At 31.5% G+C, this 17131-nt stretch overlaps 3 protein-coding genes and 2 non-coding genes across 5 annotated transcripts; 1 reads left to right on the top strand and 4 right to left on the bottom strand.

The window, feature by feature from the left end:
• The first annotated feature begins 1592 nt into the window (after positions 1–1592).
• TUB (beta-tubulin) lies at positions 1593–4240 on the top strand. Its single transcript, NM_001247878.2, has 3 exons — positions 1593–2100; positions 3043–3312; positions 3400–4240. Exons 1-3 carry the CDS (start codon positions 1698–1700, stop codon positions 4080–4082), a joined length of 1356 nt encoding a protein of 451 aa, NP_001234807.1. The 5' UTR covers positions 1593–1697; the 3' UTR covers positions 4083–4240.
• An 873-nt stretch (positions 4241–5113) lies between these two features.
• On the bottom strand, positions 5114–5211 carry LOC112941412 (small nucleolar RNA R72). Its single transcript, XR_003246696.1, has one exon. It is a non-coding gene; the product is annotated as a small nucleolar RNA R72 (small nucleolar RNA).
• A 523-nt stretch (positions 5212–5734) lies between these two features.
• Positions 5735–7920, bottom strand: LOC101264003 (uncharacterized). The gene is made up of 4 exons (XM_004238314.5): positions 7297–7920; positions 6880–6942; positions 6694–6768; positions 5735–6331 (listed from the first exon to the last, which is right to left on the bottom strand). Exons 1-4 carry the CDS (start codon positions 7756–7758, stop codon positions 5948–5950), a joined length of 984 nt encoding a protein of 327 aa, XP_004238362.2. The 5' UTR covers positions 7759–7920; the 3' UTR covers positions 5735–5947.
• A 4477-nt stretch (positions 7921–12397) lies between these two features.
• Positions 12398–12503, bottom strand: LOC112941418 (small nucleolar RNA Z279/snoR105/snoR108). Its single transcript, XR_003246702.1, has one exon. It is a non-coding gene; the product is annotated as a small nucleolar RNA Z279/snoR105/snoR108 (small nucleolar RNA).
• Positions 12504–12835: 332 nt separating this feature from the next.
• LOC101263701 (uncharacterized) lies at positions 12836–15825 on the bottom strand. Its single transcript, XM_004238313.5, has 4 exons — positions 15430–15825; positions 15228–15350; positions 15077–15147; positions 12836–13325 (listed from the first exon to the last, which is right to left on the bottom strand). Exons 1-4 carry the CDS (start codon positions 15688–15690, stop codon positions 13001–13003), a joined length of 780 nt encoding a protein of 259 aa, XP_004238361.1. The 5' UTR covers positions 15691–15825; the 3' UTR covers positions 12836–13000.
• Between the last annotated feature and the right edge of the window lie 1306 nt (positions 15826–17131).

Raw genomic sequence — 17131 nt, 5'->3', positions numbered from 1 at the left:
AAAAGGTAAAGAAGTAAATTTTATTACCTATTTGTCATTTTGTTTGTTCTGGATTGTCAGTCACATTTCGATAGATCGTCTTAAACAGGGTTAAATTAGCATTTTTGGCTGATCACGACTAATCAAAAACGAATTGATGAAGTCAAAACACATTCAAAGTAGTTCGAGTCGAAAGTAATGAGGAATCTTTTTTAGATCAGTTTTATGTGGATGAGCTCAAGCATTGAAGTGTACCATTACTCAGATCTAAAACTCTGCTGTTGTCCCCATCTAGTACAATAGTTGGAGTTGGCATCTCATAAATAAAAAAACATAGTGAAAATAATATTAGGTGGTGATCACGATAGGATACTTGAAAAAAAATATTGCAAGTAGACAAACCTTGTAGTAATTGAGACAAAATATCAGTAGCTGTCAACACCACAAATATCATAAATACCTCACTGGCTGTGGGGTTTGTGCTCGTGATAAAACTTATATATTAGTAATAAAAAAGAAACATAGCCACGTGAATGAAATAATGGAGGTGAAAACAGTAATGAAATGACAATAATTGAGTTCTTGATCCAAATGATTGTTTAAGTTTCCAAATTGTTTCTAGTAACTCAACGCAAAATATTCTTCAACACTTTTTGACAAAATTTGATTGGATCTAAACTAGAACTAGTTTGTAGGCTTTGTGTGTTAAGTGATTACAATAAGGTTAATAAATAGAGTAATTCAAATCAAAGCAAAAACAGAAAAAGATCAAGTTGAGTAGAGAACTTGATCACGATTTAAACATTTTACTATATATATGAGGAGCTACATTAAGGATAATAAGACAATTTCATGCTCAACATGGTTATAATTCAAACTGTTCAAAGCACCATCCAGTAATAGGTCCTACAGTGTGTGATTTAATTTTAATTAAAGTTTTATACATCAAATATAGACGAAAAAAATAAAAAATAAATCTTATTTTTGATAATATATATAAATTTGAATGCATTATGTTTAATAACTATCTATTTCATCTCGTGTTGTTTGTCCTTTTAAAGATTCTTTTTTATATTTAATGACTAAGCTAAATGTATAGTAAATGCGTTGAATTTGACTGAACTCAAACAAAAAAACATAGGAATATTACATTTCAACGCAATAACTCAAATGGTCAATGCATTCACACGCTAAATCAACATTTTTATATATACGCATTACCACTTATCAATCTATTAAGATTTATTCATCTCCTTAAAAAAAGACACATTTAATTCCTTTAATTATAAAGGTATTTATCAAAAAACACCCAAAACATTACATATATCTTTCTCATAACATCTTATATACATTTACTAAAAATAATAACTAGTAACTAATTTCTTTTCTAAAAATACACATTTTTTTTGAAAGAAAAGAAAATACTTATTTGAGATGATAAATTAATTTATTGGGCGTTAAGAAGAGAACAAAAAGAAAATAATGGATGCCAAAAATATCGGTGGTGAAAATCGGGGGACCCATATTCTTCTCAGCCTATAATGTAGGGTCCATCAGTTATTGCGTGTTTATGTATTCCCGCCTCTCTCCTCATTACCACTAGAAATATCACTCTCTTTCCCATTTCTCCCTTCATCTTCATCTTCATCTTCATCTCTTCTTCTTCTTATTCTCTCATTCCTCTCATCAATTTTTTTCATCAAAAAAACTAAGAGAAAATGAGAGAAATTCTTCACATTCAAGGAGGACAATGTGGAAACCAAATCGGTTCCAAATTCTGGGAAGTTATCTGTGATGAACACGGTGTTGATCCTACCGGACGTTACAAAGGAACCGCCGCTGAGTCCGATCTTCAGCTTGAACGTATCAATGTTTATTTCAATGAAGCTTCTGGTGGACGTTATGTTCCTAGGGCGGTTTTGATGGATCTAGAGCCTGGTACGATGGATAGTATCAGATCTGGTCCCTATGGACAGATCTTCCGTCCTGATAACTTTGTCTTTGGACAGTCTGGTGCTGGTAATAACTGGGCCAAAGGTCATTATACTGAAGGCGCTGAGTTGATTGATGCTGTTCTAGATGTTGTTCGTAAAGAAGCGGAGAATTGTGATTGCTTGCAAGGTTTTGTTCATTTCCTCTATGAATGTGCCTGTTGCCTTTAGTTTCTGTTTTCGTTTTTATTGCGGATTGCTTGCTTATTCTTCCGATTGGTAGTTCACACTGCATATATTAGATCTCTTTCTTATTGTCATTCCAAAATCCTATGCTAATTTGCCCGATGTATGAGTTCATAGTTGACAGTGCCTTTAGTTTCTGTTTTCGATTTTATTGCTAATTGCGTACTGATTCTTCCTATTGGTAGTTAACAAGTGCCAATACTAGATCTCTTCCTCATTTTCATTTCAAATCCTATGCTAATTGGTCCGATGTATGTGCTTATAGTCGATATAACCTAGATGTAACCGAATTTGATCTTGTTTTATTTTGTTTAATGCTTGTTTGTTGTTTCTATGAATGTACCTATGGTAGCACAGTTGGTCATATACAGGTCTCTTTTACTCATTCGTAATCGTATGCTCTATGATGAAAATGCCTATATTTGCTGTTAACAACTTGTCTGACTCAGGGTAGAAATAATGCTGATGCATATGTGCACATTTGAATGTTCATATAAAGCCTGAATCTCATAGAGCACACACATGAGTGGCATAAAATTGTATAGTCTAGCAGAAGGATAAATTTAACTTTCTCATCATGCATCTCACAAGAATTCATACTCTCTTAGAGTGCATGATCGAGTACTGAGATTTATGATGTGTCTGGATCTTACTTATGGTAATACTAGTCAATCGTCGTGTGTTTCTTTTCCTTATACTCTTGGAAATTTATCTAAGATCTTATTTATATTGTTTCTGTCTTGAAATTTCTGGACAGTGATATTATCTAATTGAATACTTTTATGTCTAATGCATCTATTTGTGACCCTCTTTATACACAATTATTACCATTTGTTGATTGAGGGGTGGTAGTTGATTGTTTTGTATTCTTTGTTTTATGGATCAGGATTCCAGGTTTGCCACTCACTTGGTGGAGGGACTGGATCTGGCATGGGAACACTACTGATTTCCAAGGTAAGGGAGGAGTATCCAGACAGGATGATGCTCACATTCTCTGTTTTCCCTTCTCCAAAGGTGTCTGACACTGTTGTAGAACCATACAATGCTACACTGTCGGTGCACCAATTGGTGGAGAATGCCGATGAATGTATGGTCCTTGACAACGAAGCTCTATATGATATTTGTTTCAGAACTTTGAAGCTCACTACTCCAAGTTGTAAGTGTTTCTCTTTAGTGGTAACCAATAATATGATCTGCAAGTTTAAGTAAGCAAATGATTAATTTTGCCTATTTTCTCGTGTAGTTGGTGACTTGAACCATTTGATCTCTGCAACCATGAGTGGTGTTACTTGCTGTTTGAGATTCCCTGGTCAGCTGAACTCAGACCTGAGGAAATTGGCTGTGAATTTAATTCCCTTCCCACGTCTTCACTTCTTCATGGTGGGATTTGCCCCACTAACCTCTCGTGGATCACAGCAATACATATCGCTAACAGTGCCAGAGCTTACTCAACAAATGTGGGATGCCAAGAACATGATGTGCGCGGCAGATCCCCGTCATGGACGTTACCTGACAGCTTCTGCCATGTTTAGGGGTAAGATGAGCACAAAGGAGGTAGATGAACAGATGATCAATGTGCAGAACAAGAACTCGTCCTACTTTGTTGAATGGATCCCTAACAATGTCAAGTCTAGTGTGTGTGATATCCCACCAACTGGGCTGAAGATGGCATCCACGTTTGTTGGAAATTCAACCTCCATTCAGGAGATGTTTAGAAGGGTGAGTGAGCAGTTTACTGCCATGTTCAGGCGCAAGGCTTTCTTGCATTGGTACACAGGTGAAGGAATGGATGAAATGGAGTTCACTGAAGCCGAGAGCAACATGAATGATTTGGTTGCAGAATATCAACAATACCAGGATGCTACAGCAGATGATGAGGAAGAGTATGATGATGATGAGGTTGCTGATGATCAATACCAATCCTAAAAACTTCTCTACATTTGATATATTGTTGGTTTGTTCAATTTCTGCCAAGTGAACTTGTTATGTTTCCTATTGTCTTCTCTTCATTTGAACTTTGTGTTTGGTTTGTTGAGAAATGAAATGTCTTTTATTGGTCTATATGAATATACTGTATTACAGTAGCTTCTTGTACTTGTTGGTGTATTGCAGTTTCTTACATACTATTCTAGCATCCGTACTCCTCTAAATATGATTCCTCCAGCAGTTATTCTATTACATTTGATTCATGTTTTTTTCTTCCGGAATTCTATTTTGCATATTTACATGGAAGAAAGATTTCATTTCTCTTTAGCCCATGATCTGAGTACATGTTATAATTAGTCCGTAACATATAGCCAATTCTCTTAAATTTAAGGCACTTTTCACCAAATTATACACGTTTCGGAAGATCAATAAAGTGATTTCATGAGCCTTAAAGGTACTTCAGACAAAATATCCAATAAAAAAATGACACAAAGAAATTGATTAACTAATCAATGTTTTTAAAGGAAAATAACATTCAGCTTCTTTCATCCCCCAAATTAAATAGTAAAACATGGTATTTCACTCCATTAATTTAAGGGGCGGACCCTTATTGTTTCTATTTCCAGTTATTCAATTCACTTGATTCAATTTTTGATTTATGAAGGGGAGAACCGAAATATATCTAGATTGAACATCTAACTAAAACAAGTTTTAATTATATTTCAGCTTCTCCCTTGCTTTCAAGGATCTAACTTATGAATAAAAAAACCAACATTAAAATTGAGATCAAATTAAAGAATCTATCACTGTATTTGGCCTTTAATTATGAGAAGTCGCACAAAACATACTGAATTGGTTAGATTCATAAGACCTAATTAAACCTAAATTCATTCAAATAAACTTCTTTTATACACATGATTGAAATCCAAGTGTAAGGCGACCATGAAATTATACCAACAAAAAACAATACAATCTCACCATGGAAGAACATAATTTCGCCAACAAAGAAAAAAATGCAATAAGTATAAGGTATGCATCAGAGTCATGGAAGTATTAGGAAAAAGCATCGCTCAAACTCCAATAAAGTTTGAGCTTCTTATATCCTCAAAAATATTGTCATCATCTGCATACCCCTTTTTGCAATCAATTTTCAATCAAACTCTAAAAGAAAAAATAACACAGAGAGAGAAAAGAGTCATCGTGAAATTAGTCGATGTGCACATAAATACGAGAAAAAAGAAGAAGAAAAGACGCCAAACATTTTTCATATAGCCAAGGCAGAAATTTTAGTCACAGAGAAATTGAGCTGCTGGTTCTGGATGACTCCAGTGTTGGTATAAATAGCAGCAGTCACCAAACCCTAAACCTAGTTTTATGTGGACCTAGTTAATAGCCCAGTTTTAAAATTTGGGCCTGTTAAGTATCCAAGTTACTTAGGACAGAAACAAAATCAATATAAGTAGAGACATTTTGATCCATTATGCCTTTCTGATCTGAATAGTACAAAGATCAACGCGTCCAATAATCAACGAAAATAATTAGATATTCTTTAATATATCGATAAACCAACAATAAGTGGTTATATTTGAAGTGTATTAGGGGGTGTCCAAGCTAATTTTTGCACACATTAATTTCACGAGATACCTAAGGGCTAAGACATGAATATTTTGTTTATACGATCAATGAAAAGTATTCGTACATCATTATAGCTCATCTACTTATTTCAACGAATGTACGATACAATTTCACTTAGCGACATTGGACAAAGCAAAAAAATAGAGCTTTGCTCGATTGGCCTTCCGTATCGCTCACAAAAAAATAATACTATCATTCTATGGAAGGATCAAAAATACAAAAATTACCTACTATCTCCTTCTTGGTGGTCTAATAAAACCAGATGAGTTCTTAATTTCTATTCTTTTAATCCTCCTCTTCCTTCTAGCTTCAGCATATTGGGCCTTCCTTTCAACATTCATTCTATCGATATCGAACTGGTCCAATGCGAAAGCCTCTTCCACCTTAACATTCAGATCAGGAAGGCCCATTGGGCCTGGGCCCAACCCATTTGAGTACAAATGTTGGGCCTGTTGCAGCTGGCCCAATGGGTATTGAAATCTATGAATAGCTTCTGATCTTGAAGCAACCTGATCCATAATGAACGGCTGTTGACGATTGGGCTCTATTCCAGGATTAGAGTAAAGTTGACCTAAATTAACACCACCCCCTTGGAAATTCACCATTCTTGTTACCTGTATTTAATTAACGATACGGAAGAAGGTTGTTAACCTGATTGCTAACAAGCAAACTTAAAAAAAATATTAATTAAGTTATCATTTTACACTTTTTGACATAAACTAATATGCGAACCTCAAAAACTAGAGTAATAATATGCCATCACGAGTTAAATTATACACTTTTTGTCGTAAGCTAATAATAAAACTTCAAAAATAGAATAATAATATGCTATCACGAGTTAAATTAAAACGTTCTTTCATTTGATTAGTGTAGCAAATGATCAATTTTGTGAACAAATTACGCAACCACGATCACAAATCTCAAAAAAATGAGAAAATAATAAAGATTTTTACCAAAAATAGAGATGAATATTTACCTCTTCTTTCATTGCTTTCAACTTCATATTGTAAGCTTTTTGATTATTGTAGTAATTACGAACATTCTCCACTTCCTGTACAAATTCCATTAAATCAATTAAAAAAAAAAGACAGAGGATAATTTAGGAAAAGAAAATTGAAAAAAAAAAAAACTAAATTTATGTTGAAGGAATTTACAAACTTACCCCTGTAAGCGATTCTCTGCATTGAGATAATTGTTTTATTTTATCCATTAGCTCCTCCCTCGTCTGCAAACCAATCAACAATTTTAAAACTCAAATCATTCACCAAATCCCCAATCATAAACATACAATTTTTTTGCAACAAGATTTAAAATTCATAGCCAAAGATCTTTCAAAAATAATCTGAGATTTCACTGCATATGTTATTCATAATTGTGATATTCGTTGTTGTTGTTGTAACGAAGTTTAAAATGTCATAAAACAAAAATTATCCGAAATAGGGTAGGCATTGAAACTGGTTACTAGAGAGAGAAAAAGATATTAGATATCGAAATCGATGAAAGCAATTTTGAAAATCAATTAACAATTATGAATTCATGAAGAAGAAGAAGAAGAGAGAGAGGGGGTTGAGAATAGTACCTTTCGTTTATAGCTTCTGCGAGAAGAATGTTTGGATTTTTCATCAGATTCACTTGGGGAAAATGAAAGAGGAGTAGCAGGGCTAGCAGGGCTAGTAACTTCAGCTTTAATTTTGGGTTCAATTTCGTTTCCATCGATTTTCGAACTACTTGATGAGTTGACGACGGGAGAAGAAGAAGAATCGATTCGTCGATTAGATCTCCTCTTCTTGGAACCCCAAATTACCGAACAATATTGTCTTTCTCTCACTAGATTTTCGAGATCGAGTAGAATTTTTACTACTTCAATTTCATCTTTAGATGGATTACGAAACAAATCACACAGTTCGTTCTGCTTGCTGTTTTTCATTCTTGTTGAATTTTGCGGCGGTTCTGAAGGAGGGAGAAAAAACAGAGCAGAGGGAAGAAGAAGAAGAAGATGGAGAAGTGGTAAGGGGTTTGGTAATAAGGGGGAGAAATCCATGGAGTTTGTGGCTGATGACACGTGGCAAACAAATAGAGATGGGAGGGTTGTCTAGGGTTTATGCTTTGAGCCTCTCTTTTTTTAAAAAAAAAAAAAATTATTTTTTTTCTTTATTTGGGAATGAACCTACATATGGTAATGTAACTAACAAGTTATTTGAACAAAATAGAATTCCTTACTTCTTAAAATTCTTATTTTTCTTTTCATTTTTCGTTCGACGTTCAATACTATAAATAGTGAATATTCTTTAGTTTTTTACTAAAGATTTTCCTTCTTTTCATATTAAAGTTCGAAAAATTAAGATCTCTAGTTAAGAGATAAACTGTCAAACATTCATTGCACTATGGCTTTTAGTTATTTTCATCTCATATTAATTTTCTTATTTTGCAATTCCATTATTTTTTGTAGTTTGATTGAATTAGATTGATTCAAATAGTTTATAATTATTAAAAATATATACAAAATGTATTACTATGGTATCAATGTGATGATGAAAAGTTAAATGTTACAATGTTAATCAATGCTTATTTAGTTTTACTCCCTAAAATAAAACATAACACATTATGAGCATATATATAATACATTGTATTAGTTATTTTGGTTAGTTTTTTTTTTTTTTTAAAAAAAAACAATCATAAATTTTTTTATATTTTTCAAGAATGTGTGTTTAAAATACAAATATACAATGTTTAATTTCAAATTCATTTTCTGAACTTCACATTCAAAAAAGGAAATTCTTTAACTTTCAATCAAATATATGTCCTATTATGAAGAAAAGTCTAGAATAGGTAAGGTCAACAAGAGAAAGTAGTGCATACATCAAATCAATGGTATAACATGTACTTTTAACAAGTTTAACTACTTAATTATGATTATTTGTTATTATTTTTTAATCTGAATAGTTTATTAGGGGACTAATGTAATTAATTACTTGTAATTATGTCAAGAAAAGTTTTTCTTTTTTCATTTGGTCATAAGAGATATAAATTGGAGTCCTAAAATTAATTTCATTGGCATCAGATTAACTGAATAACATTAGGACTATAATAAGAGGTTTTTGGACTCAAGTCCTAATATTAAGGAAATATTTGAAATAAAAGTGGAGCAAAATTTTAATTTTATAAATTTTGAATAATTAGAAATATGAATATTAATATTAATTCAACTTAATATGTAAATATATTTAATATTTTTTTTTAAAAAAATACACTTTGAATTTGTATTTGGACTTCTATCTCTCCTAATTATTTTTCCTTTAATAGATGCACTGTAAAAACCAATTTAAATTAATCAATTTGTGGATTCAAATTATCAAATGATTGGATATTGTTCTTTTCACTTAATTTATTCCGACGGACGTTATTATTAGGGGAAAATTGTATATAATAGCAAATTAATAACCTAAAATAAATGGAATAGCTAGGTTTGATTTAATTGTGTTCCATAGCAAACGTTAGCTAAAATTTGCCAGCGTCTCTTTCCCAGAAATCTCGCTCGCCACTCTCCATTCTCGCTCTCCTCTCTCGCTTTATACACAGAAGTGTATAATTCTGTTTCTATTTTGTATAAAGCGAGAGAAAATTGTGTATACACATGCAAAAATATATATTTTCGTGTTATACACTTAATTATACAATTTACAAACATTTTACTTCAAGTATTGCAGAGAAAAAGGTCAACGAATTATACAATTGCGAATTATACAATTGAAGTGAAATACAATTTTCTCTAGCTTTATACAACAGAAGTGTATATATTGTGTTTCTGTTTTTGTATAAAGCGAAAGAAAAACATATATCTTCTTGCTATACACTTTAATATTGCAGCGAAATAGGTAGTGAATTATACAATTGTGCATTATACAATTGCAGTGAAATAGGATAGCGAATTATACAATTGCAGCGAAATAGGCTAGCGAATTATACAATTTAGGCCAACGAATTATAAACGAGTATATGTATAGCGAATTATACAGTTTTATGTTTCATATGGAGCGCAATTATGCAAAGTTTGTTATAGCATATAAATATGAATTTTTTGTTTGCTATATGTGAAAGTTGCCCTACTTTAAATTCAAACGGGCATTATCAGTTTTATTTTAAAATTATTAACAATTTTAAAATATATTTTATTTGACTAATTAAATTTTAAATATTTAGTTTTATAATATGAGTAAAATATACCCTTAAATTCTCATTAAATTTAGGAATATTTTTAATACTTCTATCAGTTTTTTATTAAGAATTTCATGTTCTTACTAGAGTTTTAGGTTACTTGTTATATCATATGATACAACAATATGTATCTAAGTTTTATTCGTTAAGTAAAATAATTTTTTAAAATTATCAATAGTTTAAACTGAAACTAATAATTTACTTTAAATATTTCCAAATACTTATCATATTTATTTTTCTTATAAATTTTCTTCATTTTCAATATTATTATTATTTTATTTTTCTTTATAAGTGGCGTGTCAGAAAGTTTGGGGGGTGGGGTAGGTGGGAAGACTCAAAGACTACAGCCTGTTTCAATAAAATGCATACAGAGTTAAACAAGTCAAATTTTCACGTGCTACCAAATTTCTGAAATACAGTATTAATTTCTTTAATATTTTACAGTTTTGGTTAAACATAAAAAAAAAAATACTAATCTTTCAATTTTAATTTGTTAGTCTAATTTGATGCAAAAATTTAATAAAGAATTTTCATTTTAATTTAAGGTTTGATTTTATTTATTTTTTTAATTTTAAATTTGTGATCTAAAACGGGTTGATTATTTGTATAGCAATAAACAATTTTACTAAGGATAAATATGTAATTTCAAGTTAAGTTATTTTTAATAATAGAAACGTGACATCATTTCTAGGACGTAATTAAATTAAAAAGTATGTCAAATAATTTATTTTTTCTGTGATGTACGCGTTAACTTTCACGTACTTTAACTAATTTAACAGGATACCTATCTCACCAACTCCAAGTATTTTTTGTCTCAAAATAAAATTGAACCTGAAACTTTATAATTCTCAACCAATTCAATTTATTAAGTAGTCACGCTCTAAATATGTGTCATATAAATGAGAACTAAAATATATAAAGTTAATATATGAAAATGTTATCTAATTATGTAATCATGTTGTAAAAAGTAAATGGAAAAGGTGCTTGTTGAACAAGTAATTGTAGTAATGAATCAGAAAGAAGGGAAGTGTAGAGACATAAATGGTGGAGTAAATAAGTAGGGATGTGTCAGTTTTTCTATTCACTACTACAAGATATTTTACTTACTAATCATTGAGTACAGCATATCCACAAATGCTCCAAATTTTGTCTTTTATTTCATATTTATTTGTTATTGACTCATCTTCAATAAATCTTAACATTTTACCCAAGTTTTGGATTCTCTAACCTAAGTTTCTTTGTTAAACCTCTCTTTGAAGTACAAATTACATTAACTAAAATGCTATTACGTCTATAATATATAATCATTCATTTGATTTGAGCACATAATAACAAATTGAGAATAAGATATCTTAGTAGTTTAGAATTTGTTATTTATGATATTTATGAAAATTATTTAATTTAATTTATTCGTATATAAATATAGGTGTCTTGCTAAATATTTTCAATATAGAGAGATATAAAAATTTTATTCAATACCTAGTCCATAGACAAAGAGGTAGTAAAATATCACCTCTTTATAGTGAGATTCAGATTCTTCATGTATGATTTATAACAAACCAATATTGAGAAGAGACAAACATATAATATTGTAATATTGGTTTGTTATAAATCATACATAAAGGAATATTATTTTGATTTTATTACTTGTATGAAATTATTTCACATGTACGAATGTTTCATGAAATAATCTCTGCGAAAGTTAGTGATTATAAAAATTAGTTTATAAAAAAAGGAATGTTATTATATATTATAGGGAAAATGCACAAGTACTCCTTTTATGCCCGAAATTTCAGAGATATAGTTATATTATATTAAGGTCCTATTATTCCCGAACTTATTTTATAAATAGTTTTCTATCGCTTTTTGGCCTATGTGACACTATCTTGAAAAAAAAGTCAATCAACGTTGGGCCCACAAGATAGTGTCACGTAAGCCAAAAAGGGATAAAAAATTATTAATAAAATAAGTTTAGAGGTAATAGGACCTTAGCATATAGTATAAGTGTGTCTCTAAGATTTCTGGCATAGATTGAGATCAATCATGTATCATTAATGAATTCTGAGTTCTTACCTAATTAACCGTGAATATCAAAGTCTACAATTTGAAATATGAGTAATGTACAAAACTGTTCTTTAAATATTATGATTTGTGATATATGGAGTAATATTTAATGTTTTATCCCATCACTCATGGTCGAATTGTTCAATGATAATGATAGTATACCTGAACTATTAATTTGTTTGTGAATTTTCTACATGAAATACTAGACGGTTGAGTTTTTCTTTATCTGGTCTAAATTATCACTAATTATATAGTTTATATCATTCCAATAAAAAATGTAAATAACTTATAATTTAGTTATAAAACAAACTAATGTTCTATAAAATTAAAAAAATTTAACTTATGGGGAGGGTGTGTTTAGAGGGGTTGGGGTAGGGGGATTATAAGATAATTCAAGCATAGGGATCAGATTGGTAAAATTGAGAGCGCCCAAATTGTCGTAAAAGGCTAAGCCTGGACACCCTTCTCACATATTTTAATGCGAGTATTGACCACTCATCACATCCCGTTAAAACTTGCCTGAAGGATCATAATTTATCATATCGTATGTTTTTCATTCTTTATTTTACCCAAGCAGCCCATAACTATCTTCATTCTCCGATGTGGTTCGTTATCTTAAATTCATTTTCCAGCTTATATGTTCAATAATCAAATGCTAATATGGGATAGTTTTCTCTTAGTTCTATGTGAAATGAAATATCAATTGTTTACTTAGAATTTTTCAACTATTCTAGTGCTTGCGCTAAGATTCACCGGTCATGTATTGCCATCAGAGTCATAAATACTCGAAGTAATTAAGCTCCTGTCTGGCCCCTATTTCTTAAGGGCAATGAATGAAGTTTGAGATACATTTTTTTTTAATTGTATTCAAAGTTTAGAGCCTGGAAAAACACAATGGAGAAAATGAGAGAACAAAGGTCAACTTTTACATAATGGAGAAATTGAAATGCATGTAACAGAGTATTTAATTTCTCATCTACAATTTCACTAAGCCATTAGAAACATCAAGAGGCTTTCTGTCTCTTTGTGCTTTTAAGAGTTGCAATGAAACCATCATCTGAGTCTTCTTCAGAAGAATCATCCTTAAGCTTCCGTTTCTTTGACCGCTGCATTGATTCCGTTTTTCCAGAATCTGGTGTTTTCTTTTTCTGTGTTGATGGCGTGGTTGACGAGGATGTTGTCTTCTTAATAGTAACAGACTCCGTGGTCTTTTTCACAGTCACAACCGTTTTCAGAGGTGAACCAAGCTTTAGCTGCTGGGCCTTCTTTTGTTTCTTCTCAAAAACTTTCTTCGCCAAGTCCTTTGGAAGCAAACCTGACTCCATCATCCTGCAAGAACAACAGTATCAGGATATGATTACTTGAATCCAACTGCAAGGGACAGTTGTAGTTTTTATAATCATCATGAACAACTCTGGATTTGGTTGTTAACAGTTGCAAGCAGACATTTTGATCCATCGAGATCCTTTCTGTAGCATCAGTGATGGTCAAAAGGGTTGATGAGGAGGAACCATTCATGCATAGACATTGTTTGGCCAGCTTTATTAACATTTATAGACTGAGACAGCTGCCAAATTCATTAGAGAAACTACTTCAATTTATGTTAGTTCTAATGCTTGTTTGGTGATCGGGGTGGATTTAGTGAGACAGAAAGGGAAGAGTGACAATTTGTATCAGGGATTAGATGAGCAACATTAGACATAGTTTTTAGCATCAATCCACAGCAGATCTCAAGAAATTGAGTGACGTCTAAGCACGATAATGCAAAGAATGGGCTAAATAGTTTCATCGCATGTGCTGCAACAGAACAGTCATAAGTAAGCCCTGGGATTTTGGTTGAAGTAATTGCACCAATATTTCATCAAAATCATGTCAAATGAGCTGACTAAACAGTCTAAACTCACATCTTAAGCTTCAGACACGCATATTAATTTGCATTATAACCACTAACAACACTCATTAGTATCACAAACTATTCTTGGTGACAACTTTAACTTAATCCCCCAAGCACTCAATGTAAAAGCTTGTGCCCAGGGACACAGTGCTTTGCATAAGGATGATATCAAACCATAGTCAATAAGTGGAAAAATGCACTACCAGAAAAGTTTTCACCTTAGATATGTCACAATTTCAGTCAGAAGTCAGCTGAACTCATCATATAGTGTCAAAGGGTTGAAACAATCCATTTTCTCATTCCAGACGGAAGTTTTAATGAAGTTATAACAAAGCTTATATACTTATAATTTCATTTTTTCTTATGTTCAAATAAACACTTGAAAGATGATTTCTGCAGATTCAAACTAAAGTAGATTTTTTCCTATAACAAATCTAAAGTAGCGCATTAGATGATCATAGTAAGCTTAACCTCTTAGATTACGACTAAGGTGGCCAAATATGTATTGTACTTAACTGGGCGAAAAGGGCCAAGTCAAGATACAGATTTCCTTGTCCAATGGATACTTACTCAATTAGCAACTTCACTAAGCATCTCAGTTGTAGGCATGCAACTTCTATCATGCTGATGCTTCTTTACTAAAAAAAAAGGGACGAAAAAATGACATATAAGTTTACGAGTGTGGGCTATTCTTTTCACATAGAACTGCTTACTTCACAAGCTTTCTTTAGCTGTTTCCAGCCAACTTGCTCTTCCACACACGTTGACATTCAAGCAACACACCTCATATTTCACTATCTGTTGTACAATACGCAAAAATACACTATGCATCTAAGGGGCACCCAGATACAAACAGAAGTTTCTTACCCCTACTCTTCTTTCAGTTTGAAAATGAACACATCTAAACAACTAGACTAAGAATAGTTACTCATTCGACAAAGTGAACGCTAAATGAAAGCATGAGCTAATACAGAAGCATCAACCAGGTGGATAACACACACACTGTTAGGACAAGAACAAAATTTGACCTTTAAGAACATAATAATATTCAAGGTTCATTTTTTTCAACCAACACCAACTCAAAGAAGATAGAGACAGCTTCATCACGATACTCAAAAACACTAACGACAAGAGAGTTACCCAAGAATAACTTATTCAAAATCATTTAAAAGGTAGAATGTTATACCAAATAGCTGCTAGTTCACTTTCTGGCACTTGCTGATACAAGGATTCATAGAAAATCCTTAAAGGGTCTCTCTGAAAATCAAAAAATATAACATTAGATCAGATTGAAACCATAAAAAATGTTTTTTTTAACATGCAAATTTGGAACATACTTCCTCAGGAGCGTCTCTCTTCTGTCCAGGCAAATCATAAACTTTCTTTTCCTTCTTCTTCACAACGGTGTCTCCATTTTTGGTTCCTTTCTTCTTATCCTCTTCCTCTTTCTTTACAACTTTCTACACACAAAAAACCCAATTAAAAAACCAACAAATCAAACAGTAAAATAACAAAAAATGCACAAATAAAAATACCAACTTTATCAGTTCTACTCGAACTTTTCTTTGACACGGGTGAAGGTTCTTCCTTCTTGGGCTTAACAATTTTTGGACTCTTTTTCGAAATGGGTTCTTCGAAATCATCATCTTTTTCTTCTTTCTTAATCTTAGCTTTTTTGAGAGGCTGAGATTTTGAAGCGGCATTATTGTTAGGTTTCTTTTTGCTGTTAAAAAGAGACCCAATGCTTTCTCCGTCGTCACTTTCCACTTTCCTCACTGGCTTTGAGTCTTCAGACGACATTTTCAGGATTCAATTCGAAAAAATCAGCTGTAAAAATGTGAAGTGTGAAGGGTTTCTCAACGAAGAAGAAGCATTTGGTCTTCTGGTTAACTGGCTTTTTTGAAGTTGGAGACAATTGGGGTAATTTTGATTTTGGGCCTAAGACAGCATTCCAGGTTCTCGGGTTTTAAGCCCAATAAGTGAAAAGCCCAATTTTGGGTAAATGATCCATGATAGAGGCCCAATACGGAGGAAATGGGCTAAGAATCAGAATTTTAGATCATGATTCAACTATGTATAAAGTACCGGACGCTAATTATATCATATTTCAAAAGTTTCCCGAATTACAATAATCTAGAATTTTCAGAACTCACAGTTATTGTCATTATTCGTACGTTACATGATGATACATGATTTTAAATTAGATTCATATTGAATAGGTTTGAAATAATTGAGATTTGAGGTTATGTATCAACAATTATGTGTATCAAATATATTGTATACAATAAAGTTGTAATGTATCTAATAGAGTAAAATGATGTATTCAAATGTTAAGAGAAAAAGAAGAATAAATTGAGATTTTGAATAATCTAAGAAATTCTTAATTCATATTCCCTCTGGTTCGTGAAAGGATCTGCGGCGGAACTAAAATTTTTGTTAACAATATTTAAAAATTTAATATATATCTTCAAGAAATTGACTTTGATCCATAAACCATATATACAATAGTATTTCTTATACAAATTTGCCTATTTAAATGTCAAAGGTTTTTTTCTCTTTTTCACCAAATAGCAAAGATGTTGGATGAACCCAAGATGGTACTAGAATTCAATTATTGAATAGGTCTCTTTTTTTTATAAAAAAAAAAAAACTTTAAGAATTAAAGTGGAAAAGATGTACATATTTGGTTCGTTATATATGTATGAAACAACTTTAACAAATAACTATTTGTCCCTTTTATTTTTAAAAAATAAATATGCTGAAGTTTCCAGTTCATTCAAGAAAATGCTGAAGCATATTATACCACAAATTCTAAAAATATTTTTTATTTAATTTTATGTCAGATTAAACAATATTATATAAATTAAAATGAAGATAATATCAATATTGATCGAATGCATTGACTTGGAGATTGCAAAACCAATAAGTATAAAACAATAATGTAAAGATTTCAATCAATTGTCTGAATCAAAACAATTCATTTCATTTCATCCACAAAATTATTAGTAAGTGGCACAATTTAAGCTGCCTAACTCATCGTAATAATATTTTGCATTAAATTTTAGGCTAAAGTTTGTTCATTATTGGGACCTAGATTTTTCTCATGTACCTTGACTTATCATGCTTAACATTCAATTCTTTAGGGGTCAGTTTGGTTTGAGAACAAACCAGTCACATATAATTATGATATGAATATTATAATAAGAGAATAAAGGAAGATGAAAAAAGATTATAAAGATTA

The sequence above is a fragment of the Solanum lycopersicum genome, chromosome 4 (genome assembly GCF_036512215.1).
Source record: "Solanum lycopersicum chromosome 4, SLM_r2.1".
Classification (NCBI taxonomy): domain Eukaryota; kingdom Viridiplantae; phylum Streptophyta; class Magnoliopsida; order Solanales; family Solanaceae; genus Solanum; species Solanum lycopersicum.
This window is presented reverse-complemented; position numbering and strand designations above follow the sequence as displayed.